Source organism: Oncorhynchus keta, chromosome 29 (genome assembly GCF_023373465.1).
Source record: "Oncorhynchus keta strain PuntledgeMale-10-30-2019 chromosome 29, Oket_V2, whole genome shotgun sequence".
Taxonomy (NCBI): Eukaryota; Metazoa; Chordata; class Actinopteri; order Salmoniformes; family Salmonidae; genus Oncorhynchus; species Oncorhynchus keta.
Genome location: NC_068449.1, coordinates 28,641,255 through 28,660,483, shown reverse-complemented (window position 1 = coordinate 28,660,483; position 19,229 = coordinate 28,641,255). Strand labels below are relative to the sequence as shown.

Below are 19,229 nucleotides of genomic sequence, written 5' to 3'. Positions count from 1 at the left end.
AATGGCTGTAATTTATGTTGCCACTTCAGCAACTAAGTCAGCAACCAACCGACCGATTGGTCGAAAGAACAGACAACTCTTGGTCAAATAATATTGTTTTTTGTCGGGGACGGCCCCAATCCTTGTGGTTCCTGTAATGAAAGTATCTGTGCCTGTTCCGATGGAGCTTGCTGCTGTGAAGAGCGAGTGACTCACTCCCTCTCCACGTGCTCAGATTGTAGGCAATATCATTTAACTCAATTGCGGGAAAAATACAGCCTTTGAAGCAACTACTGTCGTCACTGTTGAAGAGAAGTTTCTCAGCTTTCTGTAGGCATATATATATATATATATATATATTCTTCTGATAATGGAGCTCTATAGAAACTATTTTACAACCAAAATATTTGATATGGCGCACAAGACATGTGCATTGTCCATTGCAAGTGCATGGGACTCCATTAAGTAGAAGGCTACCACAGCAATGTGTTTTTGTTGGTTTTTTTACATTAAAAAAAAAAACTTTTTAGATTAATATGTGGCTTACATCAGTGGCTATTATGTTTAGAGTTAGCGATCTAGCTAATGTGTTTGTAGTTTCCACATTCAGTTAGTCAATAAGCCCCCCAAAAAGTTAGTACATGTAGACAAATGTATCTTTATTGAACAAAAGACAGGGTTCAGCAATGGGCCCACTGTGTCACCATCAGGAGTAATTGGGCACATTGCCCTAAGATGATTTACTTCTGTACTGTTTACCACACCTGCCAAATATCAGAACTCAAAATCAAACTGATCATGCAGTGTAATATCTGTTTGATGTATTTTGAAGGATGTTTACAACTTTCAAATGTATTCTTCTACAGCACCAGACTGAACCATACTTAACATATCCCTGAGCATGTGTGCCAAATTTCATCACTCTTGAGTCAATCCGATCAAGCGATTATAAACGTGCCCATTATAGCTCTACTGTGTGGTTGAGCTGAATGTGCTTAGATATGTTGAGTCTTGACAGTGTTTGTGACGTGTACCAAATTTAGTTACAATGTGAATATCTGTGTCTGAGTTAAATGCATTTGTGCCAGACCACGCCCACGTGATTCTTTATTGGTCAGTAGCCAATGCTTGAGATGCTATCCTGGAAAAAACTAATTTGGGACTGCTTGCTTGCTCCATCCATGCCATGTTTTGTGCAGATCAGTCATTTGGTGCCAGATAAGTAGTGTTTTTAAGTGAACTGTTTTTCTCTCAATTCTAAATGGCAGAAAATCCATCATGGTGGACCTTTATGGGTCCTTGAGGCACACTTGTTCCTTGTGTGAAGAGGGACCGAACTACGGAATTTCAGGACTCTAGCTCAAACAGGATGAGGGTTGTGCGATTTTAAAAGTTTGCATATTCAATCACTTGTTAGTGCCACCATGTGGCCATATGGCATTGCATGATAGTGTGGCCCTTGCTCCTTTACCATCATGCAAAGTTGCAACCTCCTGACCTTGGCCTTACCATCTCACAAGAATATGCATTTTTATCACCAATCGGCAGAAGGAAAATAATAATCAACTGCAATAAATACAATAGCTACGATGCTGAAACCCTCAAAATGATGGGGCCCTATTTTAACAGTAATATAACGATAACCTAATTATCATCCCAAAATTAGCTGTAATCATGCATTATTCCTGCATAGACATGTTAGATGAAACAACTTATTTCTTGAATAAAATCTCAAACAGTAGTCTAGTACACCTTTTTAATAAAGCACTTTGAATGACTTTATAAGAGGATTCTTTATTTCTTCTATTGTGTCACGGAGCGAAATCATGGGTTGGTGCCACCAACTGAAAGAGTCAGTGGCACCAGTGCCAACAGGGGAAAATGTTAGTCTGGAGCCCTGGGTGTGATGTCATGAATCTTGTTTCGGAATGTGACCTAAGTATGTGTGGGTTTGTCTGTGTACTCTGTCTGTGCTGGTTAATGGGTGTTGGTGTCTCCATTTGTGTCTGTCTTTTGGACATGTGTATTGTTTTATGTTAACTTATATTGCTGTGTGTGTTTCTCTCAGGGGGTTGCCTGCCCCAGAGGCTGAGATGTTGTACATGCAGGAGGTGGAGAAGATGGAGGGCTATGGCCAGGAGAGTACCCCAGCCAAGGTGAACACAGCTACACCAACCTACAGTACCTGCTCCACCAAAGCTTTACTGCACTACTACATTGCTCTCCAGTCCTATTGACTTTCTATCAATACCTCCTATTGTTCAACATGATGTATGTGTGAAGACATGAATCAAGGGACAGATGGTTTTTCAGTTCAAAATTCAGCAGATGCAGGTGCTGATCTTCTGGAATATATTCATAGAAGTATAAATATAGACCCCCGCCCCCAGCACAGAGGACAAAAAAGCCCAGTGAGGTCCACATTTTTCATTAGCTATAGTTCTTCCATTTAATCCTCTTCTCTCTTCCCATCCCCACAGGACAGCCAAGGCACTGATATCCTCCTTGGGGCCTGTCTGGATGGCATTTTTGTCAAGCACAAAAACGGCAGGCCACCCCTTGTATTCAAGTAAGACGGGAAATAGTTGTTTATTTTTATATGCATTTTTTTACAGTATTTCCCCAGGCCTGCAATATGTTCTGCTTCTAAATATGAGCTGTCTGAATAAAATCCTGTCTGCTATTTGTGTACATGAAGCAGTAATTGTGTTAGATCCAATGACTCAGCATATTGAGTCTGGTTCAGTCCACAGCTAGCTACTATTCTTAGATGGCAGGGTCGTCTCTGGCTATTTTGAATCAGATGGCATGTTCTATAGTTGGGGTCAGGGATTTTTTTTCCTGACCATGTGACCTGGCAAGGAGAAACTCTTAAGCCTCCGATCAGGTCACATGACTTCAACTTTACCCCGAGGGAAGTCTTATTTTGTGTAGAATATCCCCAGTCCAAATGCTACTGAGAGTGTTGAATGTAGACACTTCTCTAACTATTGACTCAGATAGGGTTTGTGTTAACGTCACTCCCCTCCCACAGCAGGCTGCAGAAACTGAGGTTTTGTGACCACTGACACTGCCTCATGCTCCCGTGTTTTAATGTACTGTGTAGGTGGAATGAAATTAACAACATGACTCACAATAAGTCCTTCTTTGCCCTGGAGCTGACCAACAAAGAGGAGAGCGTGCAGTTCCAGACTGTGAGTCTCAAACCACCACCACCACGCACCGCAATTATCCTCTTCCCATTATACACATTGTCCCACACATGCACTGGCGTTCTATGCTCTCACAGTGCATGCTGTGTGAATGTGTATGGACCTTTCTAGATAAACATGTGATCTTGTGTATGTGTGCTTGAATCGCGGTAACCATGCCACATGCGTATAGAGTCAACAACCGCTGGCTAAAGCCCCATGCAGTTCTATTTGAGTAGGTGAATGAGTAGAACACCACCATCAGTGTACTGAATGTCTAACGCTGTGGATGTTTTCTTTTCCCTCTACAGGAAGACCTGGAAACCTCCAAATATGTGTGCCGGATGTGTCTGGCCAGGCACAAGTTTTATAAGATTAACAAGAGCAGCCTGTAAGTGTCTCTCTTAAGGAATCTAGCCCTCTTCCTGTGTGTGTGTGTGTGTGTGTGTGTGTTCTCTCCTCATTCCTGTCCCCTCTCCTCATCTCTCCAGAGAGGAGTCTGACCCCCCTTCGCCTTCTGAGGGCTCCCAGAAGTCCATTCTCACTCTTTCCTTTCCTCGCTTTCCTTTTCTGCCTTCTAACAAGGGGTGAGCAATGCTGTCCGCAGCCACCGCCCACAGTACAGGTCTCTTCAGAGAGCCTCCCCTGAAAACCAACCAGAGCCCTACAAAACACCCTAGCTACATTCAAATGACACCAATCCTGTCATCACCACCTTTTTATGTTTTCAATGTTTGGGCGAAGAAAGACGTATACAAATAAAACCAATCTTAAGAAAAGGAGTTCTCTCCTGGATATTGCTTGTATCTTTCACTGCGATAAAGGGAGATTTAATTTAACAGAGAAGAGGTTATCCTCCTTTAAACCCCCCGAGTCCCTTTCGACTTGAAAGAAAGCCTTTTTGTTTTTACTACCTGTGTTTTGTTTTTGTGTTCCTGTTCACAGCCAAACCCAGCCAACCGCTGTGAACCCAGTGAGACGCCGGTCCTCCACCAGGATGTCTCTGGTATGCTGCCAGTGAACTGCACACACACGTACACACACACTTTCCCTCTAAGCTATGGCCGGTGGAGCGCAGAACATGACAAACGTCAGACTCTGGCCAGTGCTTCAGCACACTATTAGATTTGTGTGGAATTCCATGCTGTTGCGCTGCATGAAGATCAAGTGCGCAGTAACTAAATTGTGTTGTTGGTTGATCTCTCTCTGTGCAGCCAAAGCCCCCGCCCTACATGTTGCCCCCGCCACAGATGCACTACAATGGTCACTTCACTGAGCCTTACACATCCTCACAAGGTACTTATAAAGTTAGGCCTGACCTCACCAGGATTACAGGTGTTTCAACCACCATCATGCACCATGCATCTATCTGAGCCCTAATGACCAAAGAGAGGAAGGTGAATGTCCGCTCACTGCTTAGTCATGCAACAATGCTTAGATTAAAGGGTCTGTTCTTCCTATGCCTGTAGTTCTCAAATACCTTGTCTTTGTCCTTTCTCTCAGACAACCTGTACATGAACAGTCAGCACGGCTACTACTACCACTCTCAGACCAGCCTGGACCGCTCACCACTCGAGTACGGCAACAGCGGCGGTGGGAACGGGCGGCTGCGTAACGGCAGCGTGTACAGCGCCCACAGCACCAGCTCCCTCACCAACCCCCAGCACTACATGCAGCCCTCGCCCATGTCCTCCAACCCTTCCATCACAGGAAGTGACATCACCCGGCCCGACTACGTGCCCTCGCACCGCCACAGCGCACTCATCCCCCCCTCTTACCGTGCCACCCCGGACTACGAGACGGTCATGAGGCAGAAGAACCGGGGAGGTGGAGGAGGGATGGTGCATGGCCACGAGCACCGCCAGAGCCACTCCATGAGGAACCTGAACATTGGGAACTCGTATGCCTACAGCAGGCCGGACCCCCTGGTCTACAGCCAGCCGGAGATCAGAGGAGAGCATGGTGGAGGAGGAGCGCACCACCACTACCCTTTCCACCTCAACTCCAGCTTCCACAGCCCCTCGCCGTACCCCTACCCCACGGAGAGGAGGCCTGTGGTGGGGGCGGTTAGTGTGCCCGAGCTGACAAACGTCCAGCTGCAGCAGGCGCAGGAGTATCCTGCAGCCAATATCATGAGGACCCAAGTGTACCGCCCTCCACCACCCTACCCATACGGCGCCCACCCACGGCCCGCCAACAGCACGCCGGACCTGTCTCGCCACCTGTATGTGAGCAGCAGCAACCCGGACCTGATCATTACGCGGCGCGTGCACCACTCGGTCCAGACCTTCCAGGAGGACAGTTTGCCTGTAGCCCACTCCCTGCAGGAGGTATCCGAGCCCCTGTTCCTGGCTGGACCCCAACAACACCACCCCCACCAACACAACGCACACAAACGCAACTCCATCGAGATTGCCGGCCTGGCTTACAGCCTGGAGGGTATGAGGGTCAAGGAAAGGACTGTATCTGCCTCAGCTGCAGACACCCCCCATCTGGTCCCTCATGGCTCCTCAGGCTCCCAGCTCAACGTGTTCCTGGAGCGGACCAAGTCAGAGGACGGGGGGGAGGGGAAAGAGGATGTTCGCTACGGCCACAAGAAGTCCCTGTCAGACGCCACCATGCTGGTGCACAGCAGCGAGGAAGAGGAGTTTGAGGATGAGAGCGGACGCCACACACCCCAATCCCACGATGCACTATTGTCCGGGCCTGACCCGCAGCAGCTTCTAACCAATCTGGGACAGATTCCCCTGGAGCCCCCGCCCGCATATCCCATTGGCTCCTTCCTTGACCCTGTCCTGTCTGGTCTCCCGGCCTATCAGGTGCACCCACTGATCCAGGAGGCGGAGTCACTGTACCTGTTTGAGGGCGGACAGACTGGCAGGATGGTGCCCTCGATGTCGGATAGTGACATCAGTGGGCAGAACAAACCGAAGACCAAGAAGGATTTCATCAAGAAGAGGCCTGTGTCAGACGTTCCTGCTGGGAAGAAACCCATTGATGGCCTGCCTCCTGCCGTGAGTCATGCACCCTCTCCTCTGCCATAGTAGCCCCAGTCTCCACTGCCTTACTCGCATGCCTGTGTATTTAGAATTGTTTTTTAAAAGCAAATTTGACTACTAAGTTTGACTAGACGTGTCAGTGTGTCTTTCATTGTTCAAGGAACAGCCCAATCTCATTGTCTTGGAGACTATTTTTAATTTCTGTCAGTTAATTAAGATACATTTTTCCTCTTAGCTAAAATGTCTCACATTCCCATCACGGACTGTCACACAACACAATAGTGGAATATTCCAAAGGCCAGAAGTTGGCCATGTTCATTTCAACCTCCTGAGTGGAGTGCTAGAGGTGTCACTACAGACCTTGGTTTGGTTTGATTCCAGGCTGTATCACAACCGGCTGTGATTGGGACTGCCGTAGGGCGACACACAATTGGCCCAGCGTCGTCCAGATTAGGGTTTGGCTGGGGTAGACCGTCATTGTAAATAAGAATTTGTTCTTAACTGACTAGTTAAATACATTTAAAAAACAAACTCTATCTGTTGGTCAGGTGACTAAACCTGTGACATCACAGTCACTCCTAAACTCACTGACTCACCAATGCAGGGCTATTTTGTGTAGTTTCATGGTGGTTGGGAGACCGATTCACGATGACACCTTGTGCACCTGTAACTGAAAGGAATGTTGCAAGGCGACCTCAGTAGCTGGTTCGGTCGCATTCCATGGGAAAATACGGCACCAAAACAGGCTGAGCCATAACTGCCCCTCCCCTAACTTCGTTAGACATTCGGTCAACTTCAGCCATACTCACTCTTTCTCTTTCCCTGCTACCTCTCTCTCTGTCCTCCGTCACAACAGGGCATGAAGAAGCGGGCTGAGCTGAAGAAGATGGGTCCCCTGAAGGTGGCGGCCCTCAACGGCCTGACCCTGTCCAGGCTGCCCATGCACGAGGGAGGCAAGGACCAACCTGAGAAGGCCTCCAACGACGAGAGGGTAGGCACTGGCAGTGGGCAATGCTCTAGACTAGTTTAAAGGTGCCCACCAGGGAGCAATGCGTTCCCTAATTCTGCGTAATTCCTGCACTAGAGAAAAATGGTTACGTTTCCACCTCAGAAGAATGACACGGGCTACTTATACATATTTACGAATTGGGGCTAGGATAGGACGTTGTGGTGAATTCCACATTGAGTGGAGAAAGAACAACAAATGGGGAACTGACAGCTGTCAGTGTAGCTAGCTAGTATGCTAACCTTATCTAGCTAGCTAATGTTATCTGTTGTTGCTGTTTAGTTTTTTTGATACACAATATTCAAAAGATTAGCTAGCTGCATTGGCTGGTTCTGGAGCTGGATTTGTCATAAGCATTTCGGGAAAACTTTTCCACAGATGGAAATCAGTATCTTTGACTTTGCCGTCTATTGTTATCTCAAGTTTTTGCATCTTCAATAAGCCATGCATTTTTCTACATTGTAATGGGCACAGTGCAACCTTTTGGTAGGTAGGCTGCTGGCAGGCCAGTCAGCCCGTGCTTATGGTCCTCAAACATTTCCGTATACATCCAAACGATAAAGCCTTGCGTTCGTGTTTTTATTTATTTGTTTTGCGGTGTTGGCGGTAGGTGCACCCGATTCAGCTGCCAGACGCGCAGGGTAGGCTAAGTGTTCCCATTTCATGTGTCTGAAGGTACAACCTCTGCCTTCCCATCGGGCCTGGAGAGCAAATCAAGTGCACAATAGGCCTACGACTGGCCAATCGGATGGCTCAGATTACAATGTCTGCAGTAACATAGGAGGTGTAAAAGAAAGTTAAGGCATAGTTGACGAGAGTGAAACTGTCAACGAATAAAGCGAAGAGCTGTTGTTTCTGAGTGATTTTACGTTTAAGTTCTTACTCAGCACTGTCAACACTTAATTCAACACTTTTATAAGCCATAAAATGTGTGTTCTTCCTACTTCCATTGGTGCTACAACCAGCACTGCAGCTGTAATGAATGAGTAGGAAAGTGTATTGATAGGTTTGTGTTATTATCTTTTTTAATATCTAGAAATATTTCACTTTCACTGTTCATAGGAGTAGCAACATGAATTTGTGCATGAGGCAGAAATAATCGGGTGTGACTCGAGTTTCACTATCAGCTGGAAGGCGGTGTCCTTTTTTGGTCAGTGTCAGTAGAGGAAAGGACGGACGGTGAGAGGCGGACCCTCAGTCTGCTACTCTCTCCCCTTCCGCTGACCATCAGATGCAGGGACCATCAGCCCAGTAAAATAAAAAGCTAATTATTTAAATGTATGCTCACTCAGCTGTGCCTCAAGTAATACAAAAACCGAAAATGGTCCGAACAACAAGCATAGCCAATATGCATTGATGATGTATTGGGCCTATAGCCTACTGCAAAAACCTCATTGCTACGGTATTGTTTTTAATAGGTTAATCTTGCATAGGCTTTAAAAAAATCAGACCAGTAGATCTCGGCTTGCAATTTTTGTATTAATTTTTTAAAATAAAATGTACTCCCTTTTCTCCCCAATTTCGTGGTATCCAATTGTTAGTAGTTACTATCTTGTCTCATCGCTACAACTCCCGTACGGGCTCGGGAGAGACGAAGGTCGAAAGCCATGCGTCCTCCGAAACACAACCCAACCAAGCCGCACTGTCATGAGTACAAAACATTAGGAACACCTTCATTTGCCCTCAGAACAGACTTAATTTGTTGGGGCATGGTGTCGAAAGCATTGCAGTTCTTGACACCTACTACCATACCCTGTTCAAAGGCACTTAAATCTTTTGTCTTGCCCATTCACACACTGAATGGCTCGCATACACAATCCGTATCTCAATTGTCTCTAGGCTTATCGTTCTTTAGGCTTATCGTTCTTTAGCCTGTCTCCTCCCTTTCATCTACACTGATTGAAGTGCATTTAACAGATGACATCAATAAGGGATCATAGCTTTCACCTGGGCAGTCTGTTGTGGAAAGAGCCGGTGTTCCTAATGTTTTGTACTCTGTGTATATATTTAATACAGACTAATGCAGAAATAAGTGAAATTGACTTATTATCCAATGGATACCAAGTTTTCACCCCCTATAGCTCAGTGTAGGCTAAGACGAAAAGCTATTTGGCTCAGTCGCGACTCTGAACTTTGCAGGTGTTTCTGATTTAAATAACAATGCCATGCTTGTAGGTGGGAACATTTAGAAATAAAACCCAGCCCTTAAAGAAACAGACATGGCTCCTCACTGCTCTACATTTGCATAGTTTCCTTGGGATGTGGAAGTGGTTTCGATTACCAGGTGATCAAACAGGCAGAGGAAATGTTGTCTAAAATAATTGCTGTTGGGAGTTTTCTAACATCTATTGTAAATCCATGTCACCTGTATTCAAAGGGTTGTGTTTTACATCATGTGTTATATAAGACTTTATTTATGGAGATCCAAACAGTACCATAGTTTAAACAGAACAAAGGGTTGAGTGATACTGGTGACGTAAATAAATAGGAGAGCAGGTCTACCAAGTAAATGCTGATGTTTATCTGTTTTAGTAGAAACTCCTGCACGTGTTAGTGTATCAGTCTATGTTAAGTAATATGTACTGTCGGGCTTAATCACATTTCACCAATGGCTGATATGTTTCCTTCTCATGCACAACAGATACTGCTACTACATGTTTCTAACCATCAGGAAAATGTACTACTTGCACACACACAGCTATAGCTTTTCAACTCCATACCCGTTTCATGTCTAGAAGCTGATCAATCCAATGTGTCTTACTCTGTTTCTCTCAGTGTAAGGTGCTGGAGCAGCGCATGGAGCAGGGCATGGTGTTCACAGAGTACGAGCAGGTGGCCAAGCGGCGTCCGACAGGCGACTGCAGCATCGCCCAGCTGCCGGAGAGCGGCGAGAGGAATCGCTTCCAGGATGTGCTGCCCTACGACGACACGCGTGTGGAGCTGGTGCCCACCAAGGAGAACAACACAGGCTACATCAACGCCTCGCACATCAGGGTAATGTTACACAGACTACATACACCATATGCTTAAATATATTCTTTAAAATGTTTATTTCAAACAGGATTTTGACCTTAATCACAATGTAATATAAACTGTCTCATAAAAACAAATGTGAACACACAAACCGCTAAACCATATAATTTAAGAGCAACTTGGTCGAAAAGCAAAAATAGCTTTTTAATATGTCGTCAATATTTTCCATGTAGAGTACATTACCCAGTGATAAATCTGGAAATAGTGAATCCCATGGAGAAAGAACAGAAGCATAATCTTGAACTTTGAAAACATCCCATTACTGTTATAAATGAATCAATATTTTTAATTTTTTATTAACATCCAGAAAGAAAAATATGAACTTAGGCTAAAGTTGAATGTAGAAAACATCCCACATAGGTCAATATGAAAGTAGAGGTGTGAGGCCTACGATTGGTTTTGTGCCATAGCCCTTCAGTCCTGGCTCTGGGGTAATTCTCTTCTTATTATCCGTTCTTGTACCAGGTGTAGGTGGTGTTGGTAATGTCAGTCAGAGTGTAGGTGGTGCTACAGGTCAGTGTCACTATCTGACTCTTGTTCACTTCGGCAGGAGCTCCACTCCACAGCAGAAATGAATGAAAAACGCTCTGACAAAGAAAACACGTTGCAGCCACTTCAGGAGAGTGGAGATCTCTGTGGCATTTTATAGCACAGCAGTAACTGTCTGTAGAGTGTGACCTGATCTAAAGGCTTGATCCAGAGCTTGTACATTCTTGTACCAGGTGTAGGTGGTAATGTCAGTCAGTGCTGCTACAGGTCAGTGTCACCTTCCCTCCCTCTGTGGCAGGAGTCACCTTCACCTGCAGGTCTGTGATGGACACACTGAATCCAGGGGCACCTGAATATTTCTCTCTTGGTTGATCTGTTATTAGTCTGAACTCATGAGTGTCACTTTTTCTCTCAGCTCTGGGATTATCAGGGTGCAGTCACTTTTGTTATCCCTAATATTTTCAGATGTAATCAATCATATTTATTTTCAGGGTCTTGTATGTTAACTTACTGATGGTGCATGGGAACAACACGAAGGTTATGTGGTGTAGGTTTGACACATCAGGTGCCAAAATATACTGAACAACAATATAAATGCAATGTGCAACAACTTCAAAGACTGAGGTATATTTCATATAAGGAAATCAGCCAATTGAAATACATGAATGAGGCCCTAATCTATGGATTTTACATGTCTGGGCAGGGGTGCAGTCTTGGGTGGGTCTGGGAGGGCAGAGACCCACCCACTTGCCAGCCAGACCCACCCACTGGGGAGCCAGCCAATCAGAATACGTTTTTCCCCACAGAAGGGCTTTATTACTGACAGAAGTAGTCCTCAGCACAGTAATAAGTGCTGGATGTTAAGTTACTACCTCCAACTGTTGACTGTCACATCCTAAAAAACAACATTCATATAAATGCTCTTCATTCCAGATTACTGCTGATGGCTCAGGCATCTGTGCAGACATTGTCTCCTTGATAATCATTCCTTCCCCAGGGCTGGGTAGGGTAATGAGCAGCATGCATGCATACCTGCTGTGGCTTTAGATGGGGTCACTAACCATATCTCTCCTCTGGCTTTTCCTAGATTACGGTGGGTGGAGACGAGTGGAGCTACATCGCCTCCCAGGGCCCTCTTTCGAACACCTGTCTGGACTTCTGGCAAATGGTGTGGGAGCAGGGTGTGGCCATCATCGCCATGGTTACAGCTGAAGAGGTGTGTGTGTGTGTGTGTGTGTTTGTTAAACAGATCTTTGTCTGTCAGAAGTGTAAGTTGTTATTGAATGTCCTCAGATCTAGCAGTAACATGACCCTTTGACCTTTCTGTAGCAGGTTTCTCAGCTCAATCCTTCTGGCTAATCTTTAACCTTTTCCTCTAACCCCCTTTGCAGGAGGGTGGCAGGGAAAAGAGTTTCCGCTACTGGCCACGGCTGGGCTCTCGCCACAACACGGTGACATACGGACGCTTTAAGATCACTACGCGCTTCAGGACGGACTCGGGCTGCTATGCCACCACGGGCCTGAAGATCAAACACCTGCTGACGGGCCATGAGCGCACCGTATGGCACCTGCAGTACACAGACTGGCCCGACCACGGCTGCCCCGAGGACTTCAAAGGCTTCCTCTGTGAGTGGATCGGTTGAAATCTAGATGTAACGTGTATTCAAACCAGGAATTCGCTTTAAGATTGTCAATCTATATTCCAAGGGAAAGGTCAAGAAGGCAGTTCCAGTCTAATTTGAAGGGGTGATTAATTGGCACTTTGTTGTAAAATCCTCTTTTTTCATTAAGAGTTTGGTTAATATAATAAATAATTTATCTATTTTTCTTACCCAGCGTACCTGGAGGAGATCCAGTCAGTGAGGAGACACACCAACAGCACCAGCGACCCAAAGAATACCAACCTACCCGTGCTGGTCCACTGTAGTGCTGGAGTGGGCCGCACCGGGGTGGTCATACTCACTGAGATTATGATCGCCTGTCTGGAACACAACGAGGTAAAAAAACAAGCGCACGTCTATGTATATTACCATTACAGTAATGGTCTACTGGGCTATATAGTGGGATCTGCATATTGCCATTACATTGCTGAGCTATGTAGAACTTCGAAAACATTCTGTAAGGGTTCATGTTTCTCTTTGTTTTATGTTAGGACAGTGTGAATCATGTCGCCAGGCTTGAACCCTAGTCTATTCCATCAGTTATGCAGGCATTGGTCCGTTTAGATCAGGGATGGGCAACTGCCGGCTCAAGGAACCCCCTTTTTAAGGCCCTTGGATCAATCCCCCCCCAAAAAAAAAAATATATATATAATTTGATTTCATTAACTTACTGTTGCAAGTTAGACTAGTAAAATACACAAAGTGCAATTTCGAAATTTGGTTGTGCATCAGCACTTTTTCTCTTATGTCAGCAGTCCGTGATAGTCAATTAGCCCATGTCGGCTAAGAATTTTTTATTGCCAAGTTAGTTCAGGGCCAGCTATCTAAATGTTTTATCACGGTCAAATTACCGGCCGGGAGGCCCCCATTGATTTTGTTAGTCTCAATTAGATCTATTAAAAACTGTAAACATTTCTCTACACCCTATGGCAAAATTGATAGAATTACAGGAAATTAGCTGTAAAAAAGCTAATTTTCTCCTCCGCCCCATGGAAAAATGGTCCTTCTGTAGCTCAGTTGGTAGAGCATGGCGCTTGTAACGCCAGGGTAGTGGGTTCGGTTCCCGGGACCACCCATACGTAGAATGTATGCACACATGACTGTAAGTCGCTTTGGATAAAAGCGTCTGCTAAATGGCATATATTATTATTATTATTATAAAATGAGTAGAATTGCATTGTTAGCTATAAATTTGCTAAATCTCACCCCCCCTCATGGCAAAATGTATAGAATTGCCGCGAACTTGCCTTAAAACTAGTACATGTTCTCTACAACCCATGGCAAAATAGAATTGTACAAAATTAAAATGTAAAACATTTCTCTCCACTGTCAAGAGGGGGGCCAATAAAATGTTTTGCTCGCAATTTTTTTTTGTGGTTCCCACCCCCATCAAAGTTGCCCGTCCCTCGTTTAGCTCCAGAGGCCCCTGAACAAATCCAATAACATACTCCTTGTGTGCTGTTTCCCCCTCTTTCCTCCAGATGCTGGACGTCCCGACCGTCCTGAACATGCTCCGGCAGCAACGCATGATGATGGTGCAGACCATCTCACAATACACCTTCATTTACAAAGTCCTTATCCAGTTCCTTCGCAACTCCAGGCTAATCTAAGCGTAACCCTCAGCAGCCCCCCCCAAAGGTTTGTGTCGGCCACGAGGAAGCATCTGTGGCTCTTAGCTCCAAAATGATGGTGCTGGTGGATGGTCCTTTTTCGAAGTGTTAATGGAGGCGTGACTGCGATAAAACCTGACAATGAAAGGATCGCATGACTTTGTGCGTGTCCCCCTCTTGAACAGTATTAATGAGATTTGACTGTAGGATTTTTACACTACACAATTACTGACATGAAACCCAGCACTTGAAACCCAGACATGAAACCCAGCACTCTGATTATTGTATATCAATATCATTAATTACAGATATTTGTTTATCACAGATTTTTAGTTTTGACGATTTGTGTGCTGTGCTGGATGATGGTCTTTATAAAGGACTTGACTAATGTTTTGATTGAGAATTCCTGAAGGAAGTTAAAATCACACTTTGATTATGTTGGACTACTGTTTGTTGACCGTGGAAGATGAGAATGGCCACTTTTTTAAATGAAGGGCATCTTTGGTGAACTGCACTTGTATCTAAGGAGTGTAGATGTGTTTCCATGTCTCTACTGTGGTGGTTTAGGATTTCTCCTTTGCTCTTATTTGGCTTAGCAATAGGCCTGACACTAAGACCATGTATTGATTTATAAGTGGGGTTAATTTTATGTTCCCCCGATGGTACCACAAACCTCACTTTGGGGAAAACTGGGTATTTGTAACCAAAGAGCTAAAGTCATTCAATAGCTACACACATCATGTTGAGTTATTCAGGTGTCTACCAAAGAATCTTTACTGTTAAACACAAACACACATTGAGGTATTTGAACATAACTGGAATTGATGGTATTACATTAGCACCCCCATTCTGTCTCTCCCATATAGCACTATAGCAGATGTGGCTCACACATAATGTGCAATCCGCAGTTGATATAATAACTAAGTGTTTTCCCCGCCACTGTTTTGGTAAAAAGATGAGGAATGGGACTGGAGAAATGTAACCACTCTCAAATTCATAGACCGAGCCATGTGTGCAAGGACTGACCATCCATGATATCAAAATTATAGTTTGAACCATGTTTTGAGGCTATACCGTGTTTGTTTACATTGGCTTTTACATTTACTTTGTTTACAAACATTGGAGTAAAACCAGCTTATATTTTAAGGTCTGATGGGATAACGGCAGTTGAACTAAGCTCATGATGCATTTATACGTTTTATATTCTTCAAGAATCAATGGGCACATTAATTTGTAAGTAAAAAAAAAAAAATAACGGATGTAGTAACTGCAGATGAACCCTTCAGTACATTCCATTCTAACTGATGTGTGCCTAAATGGTTGGTGGACTCTGGGATAAGACTGTTTCAATTGAAAAAGGATATGCAGTCGCAAAGTATTCAGACCCCTTGACTTTTTCCACATTTTGTTACGTTACAGTCTTATTCTAAAATTGATTAAATAGATTTTCCCCCCTCAATCTACATACAATACTCCATAATGACAAAGCAAAAACAGGTTTAGACATTTTATTTAAAAAAAATGTAATCACATTTACATAGTAAGAAAATATTAAGATGGGCAAAAGAACACAGACACTGGACAGAGGAACTGCATAGAAGGCCAGCATCCCGGAGTCGCCTCTTCACTGTTGACGTTGACACGGGTGTTTTTCAGGTACTATTTAATGATGCTGCCAGTTGAGGACTTGTGAGGTGTCTGTTTCTCAAACTAGACACTCTAATGTACTTGTCCTCTTGCTCAGTTGTGCACCGGGGCCTCCCACTCTTTCTATTTTGGTTAGAGCCAGTTTGATCTGTTCTGTGAAGGGAGTAGTACACAGCGTTGTGAGAGTGCTTCAGTTTCTTGGCAATTTGTCACATGGAATAGCCTTCATTTCTCAGAAAAAGAATAGACTGACGAGTTTCAGAAGAAAGTTATTTGTTTTCAGGCCATTTTGAGCCTGTAATTGAACCCACAAACGCTGATGCTCCAGATACACAACTAGTCTAAAGAAGTTTTTTTTTTATTGCTTCTTTAATCAGGAAAACAGTTGTGTTAACATAATTGCAAAAGGGTTTTCTAATGATCAATTAGCCTTTTAAAATAATAAACTTGGCTTAGCTAACACAACATGCCATTGGAACACAGGAGTGATGGTTGCTGATAATGGGCCTATGTAGATACTCCATTTAAAATAATTTCCAGCTACAGTAGTAACAATGACTACACTGTATTTCTGATCAATTTGATGTTATTTTAATGGACAAAAAATATATATTTTCTTTCAAAAACAAGGACATTTCTAAGTGACCCCAAGCTTTTGAACAGTAGTGTAACTATTTAGTCAGACCCTTTACTCAGTACTTTGTTGAAGCAGCTTTGGCAGCGATTACATCCTCGAGTCTTCTTGGATGTGAAGCTACAAGGTTGGCAGAGTGACCATCGGGTTCTTGGTCACCTCCCTACGGACAATTCCTTTGACCATGGCTTGGTTTTTGCTCTGACATGCACTGTCAACTGTGGGACCTTATATAGACAGGTGTGTGCCTTTCCAAATCATGGCCAATTAATTGAATTTACTACAGGTGGACTCAAATAAAGTTGTAGAAACATCTCAAGGATGAACAATGGAAACAGAATGCATCTGAGCTTAATTTTGAGTCTCATAGCAAAGGGTCTGAATACTTATGTAAATGACATATCTGTTAAAAAAAACACTTTGTTATTGTGTATAGATTGAGAGAAATGATTTAATCCATTTTAGAATAAGGCTGCAACAAAGGGGGGTCTGAATACTTTCTGAATGCACTGTAGGTCAGAAAGCAGTTTGTAAGGAGGTAGGTAATTGAGACATGGCCATTGATTGATTACTTCAGTCAGATTCATGTGTACAAGATGGGAAAAGGATTGAGAAATGAGGAGGAGAGGTTTGGTTTGTGGTGGATGATTGACATATTTCGCCGTTCAGAGACTGAACGCTGCTGATCCATACTAATTTAAACTGAGTGCCATAACTATTGTTGAGGAAATACCCCTTTACAGCGAGCTTTCTTTATATCTGGAAAATAAGTGCCTGCATATATATATATTTTTAAGTGTAGAAATCTGCATTGAAAGGGCTTTATGTATTGCACATATGAAGGAAACAGCACTGATGGAATTTGTGTTGTGAATGACAATCTTTAAATTGCTGTGGTTTTTTTTCTTGCATTGTTCGTATCAGTTTCTTTTGACATCATAGTACCATGAAGTAATCTGTTCTACTCATCTTATGGAGAAACACGTGATGTGTTCAATGGCCCTCTTCACGGAGGCAACATCCCAATAGTAACAAATAGCTTCCTTTCCTTGTCTCCTTTGAGTGCTAAAATTGAAAGAACTTGATTGGGTTAGATCTTTTTAATGTCACCTATGTTCATGGTCAAAAAGAGGCAAGGAAAAGCAAGTATTTCATGAGAATTCAGACCTACACATTCATTGGAAAGCACAAATCATATTTTGTCATCCTGTTCCCTAGCAGTGCTTGGTATGTTGAACTAAGTACCATGGTCATTAGTGTAAGGAGGTACGTGTCAGGGCTGTATTACAGATGTGTTTAGTGGACTATGATTGGTTCAGAGTATCACTGGCAGCAGTTATCCTGGGTACAGTGCTTGTTTTCACCCCAGTGAGACATTTGGCCCACCTCTGCTACAGAGAGAGACACATCCTGTTGTTAAAACAGGCCTAACCACAGTGACAACCAATACATGTTGGACCAGAGTTAAGATCCTATATATCAGGTCAAATTGGTTCCCAAATGGCACCCTATTCCCTACTGTTCCCCACACTACCATTGTCACTACCATTGACAGGGGCGCATAGAGGCTATTTTCAAAAGTAGTGCACTAGAGAGTAGGGTGCCATTTTTGGACTGTGATCTTTTTGCTAGCCTATAGCCACATTACCTGTAAAGTAACTGTAAAGGGATCTTTTTTTTAAATGAATTGCTGTCAGAATTTCAGAAAGTATTTTGACTGACATGTATATCCTTATGAGGACCATCTGGTCAAAGCAGTCTATCAGGAATGATGATTCCAAAAGCAGATTTTTGTCAAAGGAGTAATATTCTCTTCCAGAAAGGTGGGTTTTGAATAAGAATTTAAGTTGTTTAGGTGTGAAACTGTTTTAAACTTTTACCATATTTATTAGATTGAACTGGAAGAAACTCATAACCCGTAAGTAAACTGAGTGGACATTGGTTGGCTTAGAACAGAACTGGATTTTAAAGGCCCTTGTACATGCTGCTTTTTTTACAATTTTTTTAAAAAGATCATGCTGATTATTGATTTGAGTCTTATGTTGTGGAAGTTGTTACAGAATGTTACTCATTTGTAACTGAGGCTACAGTTTGGCCCATATCTGATCTCCTAAGAATGTTATACCGGTTTGCTATGCTGTACACATTGAAATCCTCAGTTTTAAAGCACCATGTTGTTGTAACCAATTTAGACCTATTACCTGTATAAAATGAAGGAAAACAACGGATTATTACATTGTAAAAATATATATATTTAAAGGAGTAATTTCTGCTAAGATTAAGTATTTCAAATAATTGTGATAGGAGTATTTTGTAAGAAACAGCTGAACTGAATCAGTTTTACGTGAAGGCGTACGATATTTTGTTTTTGTGTTCTCTGTAACTCAGACCATGTACATCCTGCCAACTGCTGGACATATAGGAAAGTGCATTTATCATCATGGTCACATCAGCACCAGATGGAAGACTACCGTCATTTACACTACACCTATCACTTTTATGCCATATACAATACATGGAAATATAGCTACTCTGTTATTCCAAATTATATGAATAGCCTAAGTAAATAAATCACCGTGTTCTTAGATTAAAACAATAGCTATTGATTGAACATTTAGGGAAGTGGGAGGGGGCAGGCCTAGTGAAATGAATTGAGACTGCATTCACGGGCAACGCTGCATATCGCCTCAATCAGAAATGACCGTTACATTTCAATCACATAATTTGTAACGCTTCAGCTTTATAGACTGAATTGAGAGAGCGGTTTTTGAGCTAGGGCTCAAACGAGAGGGGATAGAGTGCCATCTGAAACCATTAAGTGCTCATTGTCGGACTTTTGACTATAGTTCCGCACGGCAGCCAACCTTGGCGCTTAGACGAGTAAACGGCTAGTACGTTGCAATTAACTTTAGTTAACTATTAACACAAACTTACACAATAATACCTATAGGAGCAGTCATCATAGTACATCAGGACGCAT

The 19,229-nt window shown here is 43.4% G+C and overlaps 1 protein-coding gene across 2 annotated transcripts in view; it reads left to right on the top strand.

Moving 5' to 3' along the window:
• Positions 1-18,271, top strand: part of ptpn21 (protein tyrosine phosphatase non-receptor type 21) — a 29,293-nt gene extending 11,022 nt beyond the window's left edge. The window contains exons 7-20 of one of the 2 annotated variants that reach the window (XM_035743206.2): positions 2,048-2,135; positions 2,460-2,548; positions 3,086-3,173; positions 3,482-3,561; positions 3,662-3,757; positions 4,116-4,176; positions 4,385-4,466; positions 4,674-6,184; positions 7,026-7,160; positions 9,951-10,169; positions 11,785-11,913; positions 12,089-12,323; positions 12,534-12,694; positions 13,840-18,271. In XM_035743206.2, coding sequence (XP_035599099.1) covers positions 2,048-2,135; positions 2,460-2,548; positions 3,086-3,173; positions 3,482-3,561; positions 3,662-3,757; positions 4,116-4,176; positions 4,385-4,466; positions 4,674-6,184; positions 7,026-7,160; positions 9,951-10,169; positions 11,785-11,913; positions 12,089-12,323; positions 12,534-12,694; positions 13,840-13,968 — 3,103 coding nt within the window. In that variant the 3' untranslated portion in view covers positions 13,969-18,271. The remainder of the gene's footprint in view (positions 1-2,047; positions 2,136-2,459; positions 2,549-3,085; positions 3,174-3,481; positions 3,562-3,661; positions 3,758-4,115; positions 4,177-4,384; positions 4,467-4,673; positions 6,185-7,025; positions 7,161-9,950; positions 10,170-11,784; positions 11,914-12,088; positions 12,324-12,533; positions 12,695-13,839) is intronic. The other variant, XM_035743207.2, reaches the window with a different exon arrangement.
• Positions 18,272-19,229: the final 958 nt, after the last annotated feature.